The 16491-nt window shown below is 56.3% G+C and overlaps 1 protein-coding gene across 1 annotated transcript; it reads left to right on the top strand.

Annotated features, from left to right (window-relative positions):
* The first annotated feature begins 1400 nt into the window (after nt 1-1400).
* ETV4 (ETS variant transcription factor 4) lies at nt 1401-16326 on the top strand. The gene is made up of 13 exons (XM_035027222.1): nt 1401-1589; nt 2096-2206; nt 2388-2481; nt 2710-2757; nt 9675-9728; nt 10925-11051; nt 11492-11653; nt 11885-12153; nt 14025-14099; nt 14254-14322; nt 14486-14658; nt 14935-15036; nt 15392-16326. The coding sequence occupies exons 2-13, from the start codon at nt 2147-2149 to the stop codon at nt 15614-15616; spliced, it is 1458 nt and encodes a 485-aa protein (XP_034883113.1). The 5' UTR covers nt 1401-1589; nt 2096-2146; the 3' UTR covers nt 15617-16326.
* Nucleotides 16327-16491: the final 165 nt, after the last annotated feature.

Raw genomic sequence — 16491 nt, 5'->3', positions numbered from 1 at the left:
CCACTGCCTCATCTGTAAAGTGGAAGTGTTAGATTAGACAATTTTTATGGTTTGTTTATTACACAAACTCTCCGGCCAACGTGGGGTCTGAACTCACAACCCAGAGATCAAGAAAGAGCCCCATGCTCTACCGGTGGAGGCAGCCGGGCGCCCCAGGTTAGATGAATTTTGAAAGCAGTCCCAACTGGCCTGGGGTTCAGCTAGTCTCTAGTGTGTATCACAAGTAGGCAGGGGGCAAAATCGGGCTCTCCTCAAAGGAGTGCATGGACTGTAGACTCAGAGATTGTCTCAGAAAAAGGGCCCGGGGGACTTCATGTACTGTGTGCCCCCATGGCTACAGCCTAAACAGCCCAGCTCTTATCGGGGGTCTGTCTCGGTCACAGCTGCCTGCCTGGCACCCAGCACTTGTCTGGCACAATTAATGTTTATCCAATGAATTGGTGAATGATTAAGGGACCAGAGCCTATGACCAGCTACCCTGAAACCAGTCCTACCCCCAGGTCATCAGATCCCTAAGACCCTATGTTTGCTCCCAGGATTAAGAGGAAAGATGGCTGAGAGGGAACTGCACTTTCAGAGGTCCATTCTGGGGCCTCTGGTTTCTGGTGCAATCAACAGAAAGTGGGTCACACAACAGCTCTGCAGAGCAGACCCTCGAGGAAAAGCCTGGATTCCGTGCTAACTTACATTTATTGAGGGCCTACTGTGTATCAGTTGTTGTCACAAAGCCTTAATTCATTTAACTGTGTCCTCAAAGGGCTGGACAGGATAATGTGGGAGATTGGGGGCTGTAAACCCCAGCTGCGCTGAGTTACTGCAGCCAAGTCATCACCCCTTACTGGGTTTTCATTCTCAATCTCTGTAAAATGGAAACAATGGAATCACTTCGCCAGGTTATGGGCATGAAATGAGCACGTGGAAGCGGAGCGCTTCATAAATGCTAGTTATTATTGTTCCTCTGGGCACAAGTCCGCTCGCCTCCCCGCGGGGCGCACACACAGACATGTTCCCCCTCCCACGTACACGCAGATGCAGAGACGTGTGCAGACGCCAGCCGGGCCAGCCCGAGGAGCTCGCCGAGCCTCACACCCAGGGACACCGCGGAGCCCCGCGAGGAAGCCGTCGGGTCCTCGGCTTCGCTCCTTTTCTCTCAGCTCTTTATGAATGAACTCCGGCCGCTGAGGAGTTTATTTTTTTATGAATGGGAGCCCGAGCAGTGAATGAAGCCGGGAGCCAGCCCCCGCGTTCTGATTGGCCCCCGCGTCTGGGAAACTCCGCCCCTCACGGCTCGGCCGGGCGAGTCTCCGGATTGGGGGGCGTGCCCGGCCCTGGGGTTTCATTCACAAAAGTCAATGAAACAAAGGGAACGGGGTGGGGGGGGTAAGAGAGCCGAGGCCGAGGCGAAGGAAATGCACCAATCAGCGGCTCCCCGGGGCTCACAACTGTCGGCGGCGCCCGGAAAACAAGCCGGTGCGCGGGGGACCCGGGGCCGGGGCTGCCTCGCTCCGGCCTAGCCCCGCGGCCCTCGGTGCGGCCCCGGGGCAAGCTCGCGACCCCCCGCGGCTCCAGCTCAGACGCCCCGGCCTCAGGTGAGGCTGCGGGAGGGGGAGGGAGGGAGAGCGTCTGTGACTCCTCGCCTCGCCTCCAACACACTGCACTCTCTAACCGCCGCCTCCGCAGATCCTAGGGCGGGGGGGTGGGAGGCGCTGGGATTCGGGGTTGGAGGGGGTGCGGGAGTTGTGGGCGTGCGAATGGTGCGCGCCTCGCCCGCTCCTCCGCGCTCGAGCGCGCGCACACACACACACACACACACACACACGTCTTATGTAACCGAGCCTGGGCAGAGCAGGGCTGCAGAAAGCAGCCGAAACGGCGAGCCCGGCTCCCAGGAGCAGGTGGGACCTCCTTTGGCGGGAGGGGAGTGGTGGCGGCGCTCAGCTCGGCAGGCGGAAACCTCCCCATCGCCTGAGTGAGTCGGAGAAGTTTTGCTGTCGGACCCAGAGCCTCGGGACTGCCCCTCCCTGTTGCCCTTACCCACCCCCACCCCGCTGCCTTCCCTGGACGGTGTGCGAACGCAGCCCCCCCCCCCCCGCAGGTCTCTGCCCCCGCGCGGGGCCCGGGCTGTGCGGCCGGAGGGAGCGGCCGGATGGAGCGGAGGATGAAAGGCGGATACTTGGACCAGCAAGTGCCCTACACCTTCTGCAGCGTGAGCGCCGCGCCGGCCTCCACTCCCGCCCCCGCCCTGCACCCCGCACCACAGCCCCTTCCCCGCGGCCCCCACGGGGTCCAGCACTGCCCGGCCCCTGTGTCACCCGGGACCCCAGCCCCGCCCCCCCAGACCGGGCGGCCTCAGGGTGACCCGGGGGCATTCTTCCCCTTCCCCGCAGAAATCGCCCGGAAATGGGAGCTTGCGCGAAGCGCTGATGGTCCCGCAGGGGAAGCTCATGGACCCGGGCTCCCTGCCGCCCCCCGACTCCGAAGGTAAAGAGCCCGCGAGACAAACCGTGACCCTCCTCACCTCACACACCCCGAGGGCTGACCCTGGAGCCCCCACCCTGTTCTCCAAAAGACTCCCCTCCAAGGAACTCTGATCATTCTTGGGCCCCTACAACCAAGGGGGGGGGGGCGGTCACCACCCAGCTCGCTAGGGCTCCCTCCCTCTTACCATCTCCTCCACCTCACCTCCAATTCCATTATTCACCCCCTCAGATCTCTTCCAGGATCTCAGTCACTTCCAGGAGACGTGGCTTGCTGAAGGTGAGTAGTTTTGTGACCTTTTCTATTATTGGGGCGGGGGATGCTCTCTACCCCTGATATTCCAACCTAACCCACTTCTCCTCTCTCCCTGCCTCAAGGAACTCTCCAAAGACACCCCCCCCCCAGTCCCCTTACTCCCCGCTCTCCCCAGCGCCCATTGTGGACACTTATATTGATATTTATTTTCTCTGCCCTGAGCCAGGCTTGTGTAACTAGGCCTGGGGATGAATCAGACCATTGTGTGGGGTATTTGCTTATTTGAATGGAACTTGGCCCCAGGCCCGTTTTCCTGGTTGAAATTTTCATTTGCAAAGTTTGTTTGGCAGCAGCCGCCAGGCCGAGGTGTGTGTTGGTGTGTTGGGGCAGGGGGGTGTGTGGGGGGGAATAAGGGACAGGAGGATGTGGAGAAAGAGCAATTAATTGTAACCTATCTTTAGGATTTGCCAAAACATTGATTTTTGCCCCCTGGGTTTCTCTTCTTCCCAGCCCCCAGCGCTAAACAATTTACTGTCTGAGCCAAAAACACAACAAAAGTTTAAATAATTCTTTTTTGCAGCACTTTGGCAGAGAGGGCCCAGGGCTTCCCCAACAAATAGCCTTGATTGTAATTCTGATGGCAAGTGATCCTCCCTCCCCCTTCTCTCCTGAATACCTCTGCCCCAGGCAAATTCCTCCTACTTTGGCTAGGGTGTTTGCTGGGGGGTTAACTTCGAGCCGGCAGGGGTGGGGTCAGGAGCTGGGCCTCCTCTGGGTAGGGAGCTGTGTTCTCAGCGTCTTCTGGTTGAATCCCTTGGTGCGTTTTTGTGGGGCCTCAGGGTGTCACTGGTGGAGTGGCAGGTAGAAGGCTTATGGTGTTTAGACAGTCTGAGAGGGAAGGGTTAATATCCCATCTTAGGGTCCCTTTATTTTAACACTGAAAACCAAGAAACCATTACACTAGGAACCCCTTTCTAAGGGCTTTTCTTTAGGATTTCCCCATCCCTCCACCTGGGTATCTTTGGTGATTTTTTTAAACTCAAACCCCGCTCCTCTGGAACCATCTTTCAAAGCTCCGAGGTAGAAGGGAAGGACCCCTGACAAGAACCCTGGAGTGAGACTATCTGTCTTGACTACCAGGGTATCCCCAAAAATATGTGCATTAACAAAACGGCTATTTAGCATAGAGCAAACGCTCAAGACTTTTTGTGGAATTCGTGGCCAAACGGCTTGTATGGGGGCTGGGGGGATCCAGGGGTTCTGGGGAGGGAATGATACACACCTTCCCTGACTCTGCAAGCCCCGTGCGCCCAGCTCTGAGATGCAGGCAGAGCATGTGGCCCAGTCTGCCCATCCTCCTCCCGAGGTTCCGGAGCTGGGCTGGAGCTGAAGAACGCAGGGGTGTCAGTTTCCACGGTCTCTCAAAGACTTCCTTTCCCAATGCCTGATTTCTGTCTGGCTCGCCAGCCTTCTTGTCTGCCAGCGGAGGGTCCCTCTGCCCCCCACAGTGGGCAGCTCCCAGGGCTGTGATGGAGGGGTAGGCTCAGGGGTTGGCATTTTGGCAGCAGCTGGTCCACTTGTGCCTGGGTCTGGAATGGGAATGGGAAGGGGAGGGAAAAAAACGCTCTCTCACCCTTGGAAGCCCCACCCCTTGGCGGTGGGGGTCTAGAGAGTGTACGTGTGTCTATCCGCATGTGTCAGTGTGAGGGCGAGTGTGTGTGTTTCATGCTGCTGCCCTGGGAGTCCCTGTACATTTAAATCCAGTGGGTGGGGAGATGGGGGTGGGGATCTCCTTGGTTCCCTCTCCTTCCTTCTGAGGGAGCAGCTCAGGTTCCCAGCTGGCGATGGATGGCCAGGCCTGAGAGGGGGATGCTGAGGCCACTTGCTGCTTCTCACTCTCTCTGCGGAGACAGATGCAGCTGCCGGGGCCCTGTCCCCCCGCACCAGCCCAGCACCAGCCCAGCCTCCTCTCCTGCCTCTTCCCACCAGGTCAGTGACCCCCAGAGCCCAGAGAGAGCTTTGGGGTGATGGGGGGGGACTAGCTTCTTTGGAAGCTTGCCAGTGGTGGGGTACATCAGGAGGAATGGGGGCCGGAACCCAACCACCCCACTGCAAGTTTGATTTTTTTTTAAAGCCTCAATTTGGAGAGAAGCAGTGGGTCCTTGTAGTGTGGGTGGGGCTGTGAAGAATTTGGGGGATGCCAGGTTGGGTCCGCAAGGATGGGGTTGTGGGTTCAGTCTGGTGTCTGGGCTTATTTAGGGGTGAGTGTGAGTGGGCTCTGGAGAGACAGCTTAGACATCTTTGGGTTTGAGGTTTTTCTAGATAGTGTGTGTGTGGGGGGGTGTTAAGATAAGGCTAAGAGGGTGTGTCTGTTTCGGGTGCCTGGGATCTGTTGAGTTGCTACGGAAAGGATCCGTCGGCTGTAGGGAGACCCGGGCTCAGGCAGGCTGAGCTCAAACTGTGTCTGGTTAGAGTCAAAACGTGCTGCTTCTGGTTGAAGCTTTCTTTCCAGGCTTGTCGGGAGCCCTCCCTCGGGAACCCTCAGGGACAATGACTTGGGTCTTTTTGGTAGCAAGGAACATTGAGTCTGGGCCACGTATGTCCTTTGTATGAGGCTGGGGTCTATAACGGAGAGTCTGGATTCACGGAAGCTCGGTTGTAGGAAGTAGGTTGCAGGGGTGCTTACGCCCTCCGATATCGTGTGCAAAATTGTTAGGGGTGCACCATACACAAAGGAATATGGATTTTTCTATGAAGAGAAGATCCATAGGCTTTAGGGGATTCTTAAAAGGGTGGGTCTGTGCTCCCCTTTTCAGAAGGTTTAATCTCCCAAAGCTTCCTCTAAGGTCTTCAGTCCCTTTGCCTTTTGGTTCCCCCCAATCACATTTGCAAGTCCAAAAAGAGAGCCGGTGTGTGAAGGGTGTGCACGGAGGATACGTTTTACCCGTGTGCTGCCGTGTAGTAAAAAGGAAGTAGGGTGTGTGTGGATCCGTGTGTATGTATGCACGCTGGTGCCTCGGCATGTCTGTGGGACGAGATGGGGTTAATCCCCTCCCCCAGTTTCTCCTAGCTACAATGCCTCCTTCTACATCTTTCTGTCTCCTCCCCTTCCAGAAGGCTCTTGGGGACAAATGTCCCTCCATAGATAGAGAACTGGTTCCTTCCAGTACAGAGGCTGCCAGGGTGGGGGCAGGGTAAGGGTGAGAGACAAGGCCAGTGGTGACACAATGGAGAAGAAGCTGCGGAGAATGTCTCCCCCGCCTCCACTGGAACTCCTAAAGAGACCCCTTCACCCAGTGATTGGACCCCAGGAAGGGGAAAAGGTGATGGGACGTAGATAATGTAGGTAGGTGGCCAAGCTGGGGTGGGCTTAACTGCTTGGCTGCTTTAGCCTCCCAGTTCTCTCAGAGCCCAGCTTGGGAGGCTCCCAAGGGAGCCCCTTCTCTTCTACTGACCCCCCCCACCGCCTCCCCGCATTGGAGGGACGTTCCCTAAAATTCTCTCCTCTCTGGGCATGATGCTGACGGGGCACTTTTCTCATCCCCTCCTTAATCATCTGCCATGTCCCCAGGCACATAAACTCCACCTTCGGGCCAGGATGGAGTTGAGAGCAGCCCCGGGCACATACTAGCTTGGCAGCCAGACCTCAGCCAAGTCAACAAATAAGTAGAGTGGCATATTCTCAAGCCTGAACATGGTAGTTAGAAATTCTCCTGCTCTCCAGGAACTCGGGGCTCGGTGTCACTGTTCCTATTTCTATTCTCGTTGGCAGTCTCTGAGCGAGGCCCTATCCTGTCCCTTTGGTTCGAGAAGCCAGGATTCTGGGGAGGGGCCAAGCAGAGACTGGGATTCACACCACAGCCCGTTTTTGTCTTGACTGATTTCTCCTGGCCCTGGGAAGAAGATGGCACCTCTTCTGGGGTACAGTCTATGTGCCGGGGGTAGCCTCCTCTGGGAACCACCGGGGTGTGGGGGTTCTGGTCAGACCTTCAGGCCTGAGGTGGGAGGAAAGGCAAGACGACCCCTAGGGCTCTGTAACATCATGTGAACTGGCCTTTGATGCCATAGGAAATGCCCCCAGCCCATTACCTCAGTGGAAACTGGCAGTTAATGAAGCCCCAAAGGGGGCCCAGAATGCGTCAGCCTTCCCCACATTCTCCACCTCCTCTGCCCTCGGGACCCTCCTTGCCAAGGTAACAGGGATGTAAATGTTGCTCATCCTGCTCCCATCACCCCCATCCTGCCAGCTTTGGGGGTATCGCCTGTGGCCGGGCCAGAGGGCACATCAGGGATGAGCTTGGCCCTTGCACCCCTGAGAAGGTTTTGCTCCTTCCCTTTATCCAGTGTTTCCCAAACCTGCCTATTCTTAAGGGCCACCGAGGGTGCTTGTTAAAAGTACAGATGCCTGGACCCCAGCCCAATGCTTATGGAATTAGACTCTCCAGGGGTGGGGACGGGGAATGTGTGTGTTCTTTTTAAGTAAATTCTATGCTCAAACTCATGACCCCGAGATCAAGAGTCACATGCTCTACCTACCATCTGAGCCAGCCAGGCGCCCCAGGAATGTGTATTTTTAACAATAAACTGGGGATTCTTGATTTAGATCAGTTTGGGGATGGTTGCTTTTGTGCCTTAGTTGTGTTCCTGAACACATACATGCTGCCTGCCTGTCTTTGCCAAGGGACTTCGTGTCCTGCTCACTCATTCGATCACTTCAGAATAGTTTTCTGCTGACTTTTCATGGAGTTCTTCTTTAGCTGCTGGTGGCTTCTGATTCTTAAACCCCTCAGTCCCATCCCTCTGTCAAGAAGGCAATTATCTATAAATGTGTATTTTTTTCCTAAGATTTATTTATTTGACAGAGACACAGTGAGAGAGGGAACACAAACAGGGGGAGTGGGAGAGGGAGAAGCAGGCTCCCCCCCCCCCGCACCCCAGCAGGGAGCCCGATGTGGGGCTCGATCCCAGGACTCTGGGATCATGACCTGAGCCGAAGGCAGACGCTTAACGACTGAGCCACCCAGGCGCCCCTATAAATGTGTATTTTAAAGCACTTGGCACCTCTGATATTCAAAGCAAGTTGATGAAGAACCCTGCCAAGCAATTGATCACAGCCCAAAGTATTTCTTGTGAGGTGTGCTTTCTCTGGAGGGAGGGCCTGCCTCCATAGTTACCCTGTGTAGGGGCACAGGGAAGCCCCCAGGAAGAAGGAAGAGCTGGTTGGTTAGGATCCCTTCCATTCTTGCTCCCAGTTCCACCAAGAGGACACCCACCAGCCTAAGGACGGGGTCATTGTATGTTTATTACTTAGTCAACAAATAAAGCATTTGAGTATCTTTTCTTAGCCAGACCCTGTTTCCCCTCTCTGGGGAATCATCAAGACAGTTAAAGCCCCTGCCCCCAGGGAGCTTAAATTTCAAGCAGAGAAGGTAGAGGGTAGACAACAAACACATAAATGTAAATAAATTAAGAAGAGGCATACACGCTAGGACAAAAATAAAATAAACGGGTTGTGATAGGAGCTGAGCCGGGATGGACCACTTTGGTGTGGGTGGTCAGAGAAGGCATCTGAGGAAGTGACGAAGTGAGCTAAGCCTTCAGTGGCCAGAAAAAAAACAGGCAGACAAAGGTCTGGAAAAGAGGAATCAAGAGCTCTGGAGAGGAAAGGCAGGTGGGAGAGGTAAGCAGGCCAGACCCCATGGGGCCTCAGGGGCTGGCCAAGAGGAAGAGTTTGGGGTTGGAGCTTTAAGCAAGGAGAGAAGGGAGTGGACTTCTCTTGCAGAGAGACCACTCTGACGGCTGTGTGGAGAACCACCTGTTGTAGGAGGTGAGCATGGAAGGAGGGAGTTCCAACAGAGGCTCTGGCTGAAATCCCAGGAAGAAACTGGAGCCTCTGCTGATGGGGAAGCCATGGAGGCTGGGGTGTGTTCGGGTAGAGTTAGGCGTGAAGCTGTCCCCCAGCCTTGTGTCCTCATGTCCTTCATCCTTACCAGCCTTTCTCGACTCTTGTTGTTTTATCTGTCAGTTTCCCCATTGTCCACTCTAAGAGCAGTCTCCTCGTCTTCCAAACCCTCACCTTCAAGCCACTCTTTCTGGACTATCAGGAAGTTCTTGGTGTCTACCCTTCCCCTTCCTGCTTTGATCTATTCTAGAGAGGGGGTGGTCCTCAGCCATATGCCCACCTGAAGGAGTTGGAGAGGCCAGGGTAAGAAACTAGAAATCAGAGCCCGAAGGTCCAGGTTGGAGGCGACGGATGACCTCTGTGCTATCGAGGCCTCACTCCCAAACCCAGCTCCGCCCCCACTGACACCCTGGGAGCGCTTCTCAGACCTTCCCTTCCTAGCTACATACTAAAGACACGAGGCACGGTGACCTGCCCATGTCCCCAACCACTTCCTCTCCCACTGTCCTCCTATTCACCTCTCCTGAGCCACCCCCTTTCCTCCATCTTCTTTCCCAAGTTCTCCATTTCCAGGGTTCACCCAGCAGGTTGTATAAAACACAGATTCCTGGGCCCAGCCCCGATTCAGAATCTCCCGCATGTTATTCTAGGTCCATAGGATAATGGACCTGTCCCTTAATGTAATGCCTGCCCATCCCAGATGTGACTCTGCTGGGAGCCCGGAGAGGGAGTTTTGTGAACTCTGAGGGGCAGGGCTGCCTTCACTTCTGAAAAATGCAGGGAATAAAGACAAAGCATCTAGGAAAAGACTCTGGAATCTGCTCAGACAGGTTCTGGGAACTGGCAGCATTGCCTCCAAGGTCTTAGTGGAGCCCAGAGATGGAGGGCACTAGGACCTGGGGTGGGGTTACTTTCAGTCCTCGGAAGGCTGTTTCCCCCTTTGGGCCAGTGCTAATCTGCAGGCCTGCCTTAATGGTGTCTCCCGGGGGCCGCCACCCAGGGGCCGCCACCCAGACTCACCTCTGACCTCTCTCTGCAGCCCAGGTACCTGACAGTGATGAGCAGTTTGTTCCTGATTTCCATTCTGAAAACTGTGAGTGGAGGGCCCTGGGTTGAGGGAATGGGGAGTGGGGGAGGGCAGGAAATGAGTCACAGGGATAGAGAATTACAAAAGATCAACTTGTTCTCTCCTAAAGAAAAGGGGGAAGAACGGGGCTCCCCATTCTTGGGTTTGGACGCCAAGACCAAGGCAGTGACTGGGAGCTGGAGACCTTGGTTCAAATCAGGGTTTGTGCCCCGCGAGTGGACACTTCTCTCTGCTCCCCTCCCCCCATTTCCTGATTTCTGAAATGAGGGGCTTGGACCAGTTCAGCGGGGCCCAGTTCTACCCTTCTAAGTTACTTTCATCCACTTGCCCCCCCCCCCAGGAGACATGTGCAACGTCTGTAGACATTTTTTGGTGGTCACGACTGAGGGTGGGGTGCTACAGGCATTTAGTGGGTAGAGGCCAGAGATGCTGCAAACACCCTATAATGCTCAGGACAGCCCCCCTCCCCCCCACACACACACAAGAAAAATTATCTGGCCCAGAGGTCCTCAGTGCACTGTTGAGAAACCCCGCTTTAATGTCAGATACTCCGTTCTCAACTGTCTTCACTCACCGTTGAAATGAACTAAGGCACAAATAAAGGAAAACAGCCGATAACAGAACCGTCCACTGGCGTTGGGCTCAACACCATAAGACAGAACCTCACACTCGCTTGGAACCAGCTCTGTGGCTCAGTCTGGTGGCTGGAGTTTGCGGACCCAGCAGGGGCCACAGGAAAGACCAATGTTCTTCACAGATAATTAGGAGCATGTGCTTAATGGTAGTCAGCTGACATGCAAGTGGGCGAATATCCAACCTGAACCAGAAAAAGAAAGATCCTTTATAGCCCCAAAGAAGAAAACATGTCTCTCCCTTGGAATTTTCCAGGGCACTCAGGAAAACCACAGGCCCTATGTTGGAGGTGCTCACGCCTACAAAGGTGTTTTTGGGGGCTTGGGGTTGCATTAAATGTTGAATTTTAGACAGCCTCTTTGGTTAATATTGGACATTAGCCCGACGTATAAAACTAGACATAGTGTAAATAGCCCAACTGCCCTTAAAAGTGTCTGACCAGGAGTCTCTGAACACTGAGCCCCAGGGAATCTCCCGGCTGGTGCTCAAAGAGCAGAAGGTGTGGGGAGCTCTCCTTGCGTCCTCTGTGACCCTCTCTGGCCTTGGTCTGCCTCCTCCCCCTCCTGCAGTAGCTTTCCACAGCCCCACCACCAGGATCAAGAAGGAGCCCCAGAGTCCCCGCGCAGAGCCGGCCCTGTCCTGCGGCAGGAAGCTGCCACTCCCCTACCACCATGGCGAGCAGTGCCTTTATTCCAGGTGAACCCCAGCCCAGCCCGGGGAAGGGGAGGAGGGAGGAGGAGGGAGGAGTAAAGGCAGCAATGGGATGCAAGTTAGACAACACAAAGGATTTCTGAGCCCCTGTAAGGGAGCCCCACGGCTCAGGATTTCCTCCCAGTGGTCAGGAGACGGCAGCAGGGGGCTCAAGGGGTGTGTGCTAAGGCCCGGGCAGAGCATTTCCACTGGAGGAAGCCATTTTCCTGCCCAGCCCAGTTGCTGTGGGCTGGGGAGAGGCATTCTCAGGATTACACCCATTTTCAGGATTTACGAGAAGGGAGAGAGAGTTCACTTGGGGCCCCCCGTCGCTCATGCCATTCCTTTCCCAGCGTGCCCTGCTTTTCCTTCTCCGGGGATAAAGGGTTCAAAGATGCTCGCCCAGCTTCTCTGCCCCCTCACCCCCGTCTCCCCCTCAACTCCAGTGCCTATGACCCCCCTAGACAAATCGCCATCAAGTCCCCTGCCCCCGGTGCCCCCGGACAGTCGCCCCTGCAGCCCTTCCCCCGGGCAGAACAACGGAGTTTCCTGAGATCCTCTGGCACCTCCCAGCCCCACCCTGGCCACGGGTACCTCGGGGAGCAGAGGTAAGGAGACAGGAGGCCCACAGAACCTGTGGGCCCAGGTCTCACCGGTTCTTCCTCAATCCCTGAGTGTTCTCCAGCTGCCCCTAAGAGACCTGGCGTGGGGGGAGGTGGGGAAGAAGGGACGTTGACACCCCCCCCCACCCCAGAGCCCAGTCTGCAAGCTCTGGGAGTGGCGGGCACAGGGACCGCTTAAGTTAATCTTCTCTTCCTTCTCCACCCAACCACATCCAGCTCTGTCTTCCAGCAGCCCTTGGATATTTGCCACTCCTTCACCTCCTCCCAGGGAGGGGGCCGGGAAGCCCTCCCAGCCCCCTACCCACACCAGCTGTCGGAGCCCTGCCCGCCCTACCCCCCGCAGAGCTTCAAGCAGGAATACCTGGACCCCCTGTATGAACAGGCAGGCCAGCCCACGGTGGGCCAGGGTGGAGTCAATGAGCACAGGTACCCAGGGGCGGGGGTGGTGATCAAACAGGAGCAGACGGACTTCGCCTACGACTCAGGTAAGAAATGCTCCTGGGGAAGGGGGTTGGAGGAGTTGTGCTGGGATTGCTGAGGAGGGTGGCATGTGATCCTAGGAACAGCTCCGTGACACCCAGAAGTTCTCCCTACAGGTTTTTGTGTTTGTTTGTTTTTTTACCTTCCCAACCCACCCAACCACTCCCTTTTGGTCATAGATTCAAAAGAATTGTCATTTTTCAGTCAGCACACTTCTACTCAGATAAAAGATAAGAGGGTGCAGCTCCTTGCCCTCAGGCAGCTTGTGGTTTATTTAACAGGAAAGTTGAGGCATCTCTTCCTTTTCCTCTCTGGCAAGTGTTTGAGGTTACAGTTACCTACTGAGACCCAGGTGCTGGGTGGGAGCATGAGTTGTGTGGAGTTGGGAGGGCACAAAGATGAATAGGATGTGTCATTGGTCCCCGTCCCCACGGAAGCTTAAAAATACTAACGGATTTGAATGAAGAGAAACATGAACTTGAAAGGAGCCAGGCTCCTCGTTCCCAGCAGGAACGCAGGGTTACTGTTCCAGCCTCCAGGCTGATGGAGCTGGGTACGAAAGTAGGGCTGCTTTGAACTCTAGCTCCACCTGACCATTGACAAGAGTGAGGGGCACTCAGCCAGATTCTTGGCCAGCTAGAATGCAAAGCCTCCGCTGCCAAGGGAGGGCCATTCTCATTTAGGAGGGACCCAGAAAACCTTGGCTTCTGTTACATTGTCACCATCCCCAAATTTGAGTTTATCAGCAAGTTCGTGTGAGAAAAATAAATACTGAGATTAGAGTAGGCTCAGGGCAGGCTAGATCTTTCGAATTTCCCATCTCCTGCAGTTCAGTGTTTTAGCGGGAGGGGGACGAACCACAGACCCCCGGGCTGCCCGAGTGAAACCACAAGGGTGCGCCTCTCCGACGTGGGGCATACGCTGAGCCGGGCCTGGCTGTGAGGTGGAGGAAGGAGGAGGGAAAGGCTCTGGTTGCTGACCTTCAAAGGACGTAGACCGGAGGAGATCTTGTTACTTGCCCTTGAACTCCTGCCCCTCCCCCTTGAGCTTCCTCTCAATGGAGTCAGGAATTTCATTCACAAAATGGAGGCATGAATGAGCCCACCCTCCCGCCTCCTCCCGGAGGTGTCGGGTTTCACCATCTCATTCATAGGTGGGAGTGCGGGGGGGTAGGGCGAGAAGGGGCTGGAACTTGAACGGGTGGCTTCACACAACCTGCCTCCTCCAGGTGGAGTAGGGCTATTTCAATCCTAGGGAATGGAAGGAAAAGGGGGTGAATGCGCTCTGCTGTCAGACCTGAAAAAACACGGCCCAGTGCCCACCGCCTCTTCCCCAGATCCAGATACCTTCTGGTGTGCTCTCTCGCTCTCCCTCCCACCTCCCTCCCGACGGGTCTTCCCCCAATCCCCATCCTCCTCTGTTTCCTCCCTGCCTGCACACACACACGCACACGCACACACGCACACGCCGCTAGGAACCGGCTAGGAACCCGACCTGCTGACCGGAGGTTAGCCCATTCCAAGGGAGTCTTAGGCATGGACACTGAACCCTTTCCCCGGAGGTTCATCCCTCCCCTCCCTCCTCCCCCCTGAACTCACAGGAAACAGCTGTTGCCTGGAATCCTGGGCCTTGTGCAACAGCTTTGCCCAGCCCAGCTGCTGCCGGCCATGCCCTCTGGCCCAGACTTCAAGCTGAGAGGTTCAAGCCTTGCACTCCCCCTGGGTGAACTTGCCTTGGGATTTGGTGGTTGGCAGGCAGCTGGGGAAAGAACCGGAATGCAGGCTGGCAGGAAGAAGTTCCTGAATATGGGCAGGACTGCCACCCCCCCTCCCCCCGCAGCCACCTGTAACATCACCCTTCTTTCCTCCCCTCCCAGATGTCCCTGGGTGTGCATCAATGTACCTTCACACAGAGGGTTTCTCTGGGCACTCTCCAGGTGACGGGACCATGGGTAAGGCAGCCCCGTCCTCTCTGCCAAGCCCTCCACGTTGGAGGGGGGAGTCCTGCTGTCGGGGAGGGTCTCCTGGCCAGGAGTCCCTCTGGACGCTGGGGGCTCATAGCAGTGAACCCCCCAGATCTGAATAACCCCCAACTTCCTCCTCAAGGTTATGGCTATGAGAAACCTCTGCGACCATTCTCAGATGATGTCTGTGTCGTTCCTGAGAAATTTGAAGGTCAGAGAAGTGACTGTTCATGAGAGGGTCAGGATCTGAGCCATGCCCTCTGTGTCCCCACCTGCCCCCCCCCCAGGAATCCCATTACCCCTGCGGAGAGGAGAAGGGGTTGCTTGGGGGACCAGAAGGCACAAACCTGACAGCTGTTTTCTGTGTTCCCCAGGAGACATCAAGCAGGAAGGGGTTGGTGCATTCAGAGAGGGGCCGCCCTACCAGCGCCGGGGGGCCTTGCAGCTGTGGCAGTTCCTGGTGGCCCTGCTGGATGACCCAACGAATGCCCACTTCATTGCCTGGACCGGCCGGGGGATGGAATTCAAACTAATAGAGCCTGAGGAGGTGGGCCTCTCAGATTCCGTACCTCTCCTCCCATTATCTTTGGGGCCTGGAGATACGAGGACCTGGGGATGTGGCAGAGGCCTCCCCAGCAGAGTTGCCTTACCTGACCTGAATTCTTGTCAGGCTTGGGTCTGGGGGCTGCTGTGTGGTGTGCAGGGCCAGCTTCCCATTTTGTACCGACAATCTCAGGTGCTTTCTCTGACCTGTCCCCCCGCCTCCCCATTTTTTTGTCTGCTGAGCTAGCACCACCATCCCAAAACTCTGTCCTGTCCCCAGGTTGCCAGGCTCTGGGGCATCCAGAAGAACCGGCCGGCCATGAACTATGACAAACTGAGCCGCTCGCTCCGATACTACTACGAGAAAGGCATCATGCAGAAGGTGGGGGGGCCGGGGGCCCAGGGATGGGAGGGTGAGGGGCGGCAGCTATGGGAAGATGACGGGGCCGGGGGGGCGTTTCTCAGCAAGTCTGTGGGAGCAGATAATGCCCCAGTCAGAGGGAATGAGAAACTGTGGACAAGATTTCCCTCTCCCAAGAAAGTGCCACACAGTAACTGAAAAGCCCGAAGCGTGGAGACAGGGAGGTTGGAGAACAGGAAGTGTGCAGGGAGCGGGCCTCTCAGAGGAACCAGCGCAGGAGAGAGACGCGCCCCACGCGTCTGCTGGACCGGCGTCCCCCTGTCCCCCGCCGACCTGGAGGGAGAGCTAGGCCCACCCAGCCCCTCTCTTCCCACAGGTGGCCGGCGAGCGCTACGTGTACAAGTTTGTGTGTGAGCCCGAGGCCCTGTTCTCTCTGGCCTTCCCGGACAATCAGCGTCCAGCCCTCAAGGCCGAGTTTGACCGGCCGGTCAGTGAGGAGGACACAGTCCCTTTGTCCCACTTGGACGAGAGCCCTGCCTACCTCCCGGAGCTAGCTGGCCCTACTCAGGCCTTTGGCCCCAAGGGCGGCTACACTTACTAGCCCTGGCCACTGCGCCCCTGCCGCCCTGTGTACATATAGATGAATTGGGTGTTGGGGAAACCCTCACTCTGAAACCCACAGATGTCTTTGGAGCAGATCCCCACTGGCCCATCAGTCGCCCCTGCCCAGACTCTGAGTTGCTCACCAGAGTTGATGGGAAGGAAAAATGGAGAACGCTGCAAGTGTAAAAGGTGGGGTCTAGGAGCTCCTCTGGGGGCGTCACCTCCAGCCTCTTCCCTTAGAGGCCCAAGCCGCACTCCTCTCCCCCCACACAGAGAACAAGAGTTTGCTCTGTTCTGGGGGACAGAGAAGGAGCGTTCCCACTTTGTCCTGGTGGAGAGGGGCACGTTGAGCTCCCCAGATCTCCCACTGTGGGCAGACAGAAGCCTGGATCCTGCACTCCGCTCCAAGCTGTGGCCCTGGAGGGTCCTGCTTGTCCATTCTTGGTGCTCTGTGTTCCCAGAGGCAGGGGGAGGCTGGAGTAAGGAACCTGGGGTGGGGGAGGGGCTGCAGGGTGGAGGTGGGGAGGGCTGGGTTTCCTGCTTCTAGGGCCCTTTGCCTCTTCTCTGCCTTTTCCTAGGCCCAGGCCTGGGAGTCCGCCTCTAACCTCCAACCTCCACATCTGCCAGACCCCAATAAAGGCCCCTGCTTCTCCTGTTAGTTGTCCTGTGTCCTCTTTGCCGCGATGGGAGAAGGAAGGACCTGGGGTTGGAAAGAGCTTTGGCCTTGGGGCAGATGCCCAGGGTTTGGGGCCTGGCCTTGACACTTAGCTTCCCAGATGGATTTGGGTGAAGACAGTTGACCTCTAACTTTCCTCTGAAAAATGGGCTCAGTGATACCTGTTCGTCCCCCTTGTTCTATCCTCCTCCAGGATT

Source organism: Mirounga leonina, unplaced genomic scaffold, assembly GCF_011800145.1.
Source record: "Mirounga leonina isolate KUSES-001 unplaced genomic scaffold, KU_Mleo_1.0 Mir_200, whole genome shotgun sequence".
Classification (NCBI taxonomy): Eukaryota; Metazoa; Chordata; class Mammalia; order Carnivora; family Phocidae; genus Mirounga; species Mirounga leonina.
Note: the sequence above shows the minus strand (reverse complement) of the source record. Positions and strands in the feature narration are given on the sequence as shown.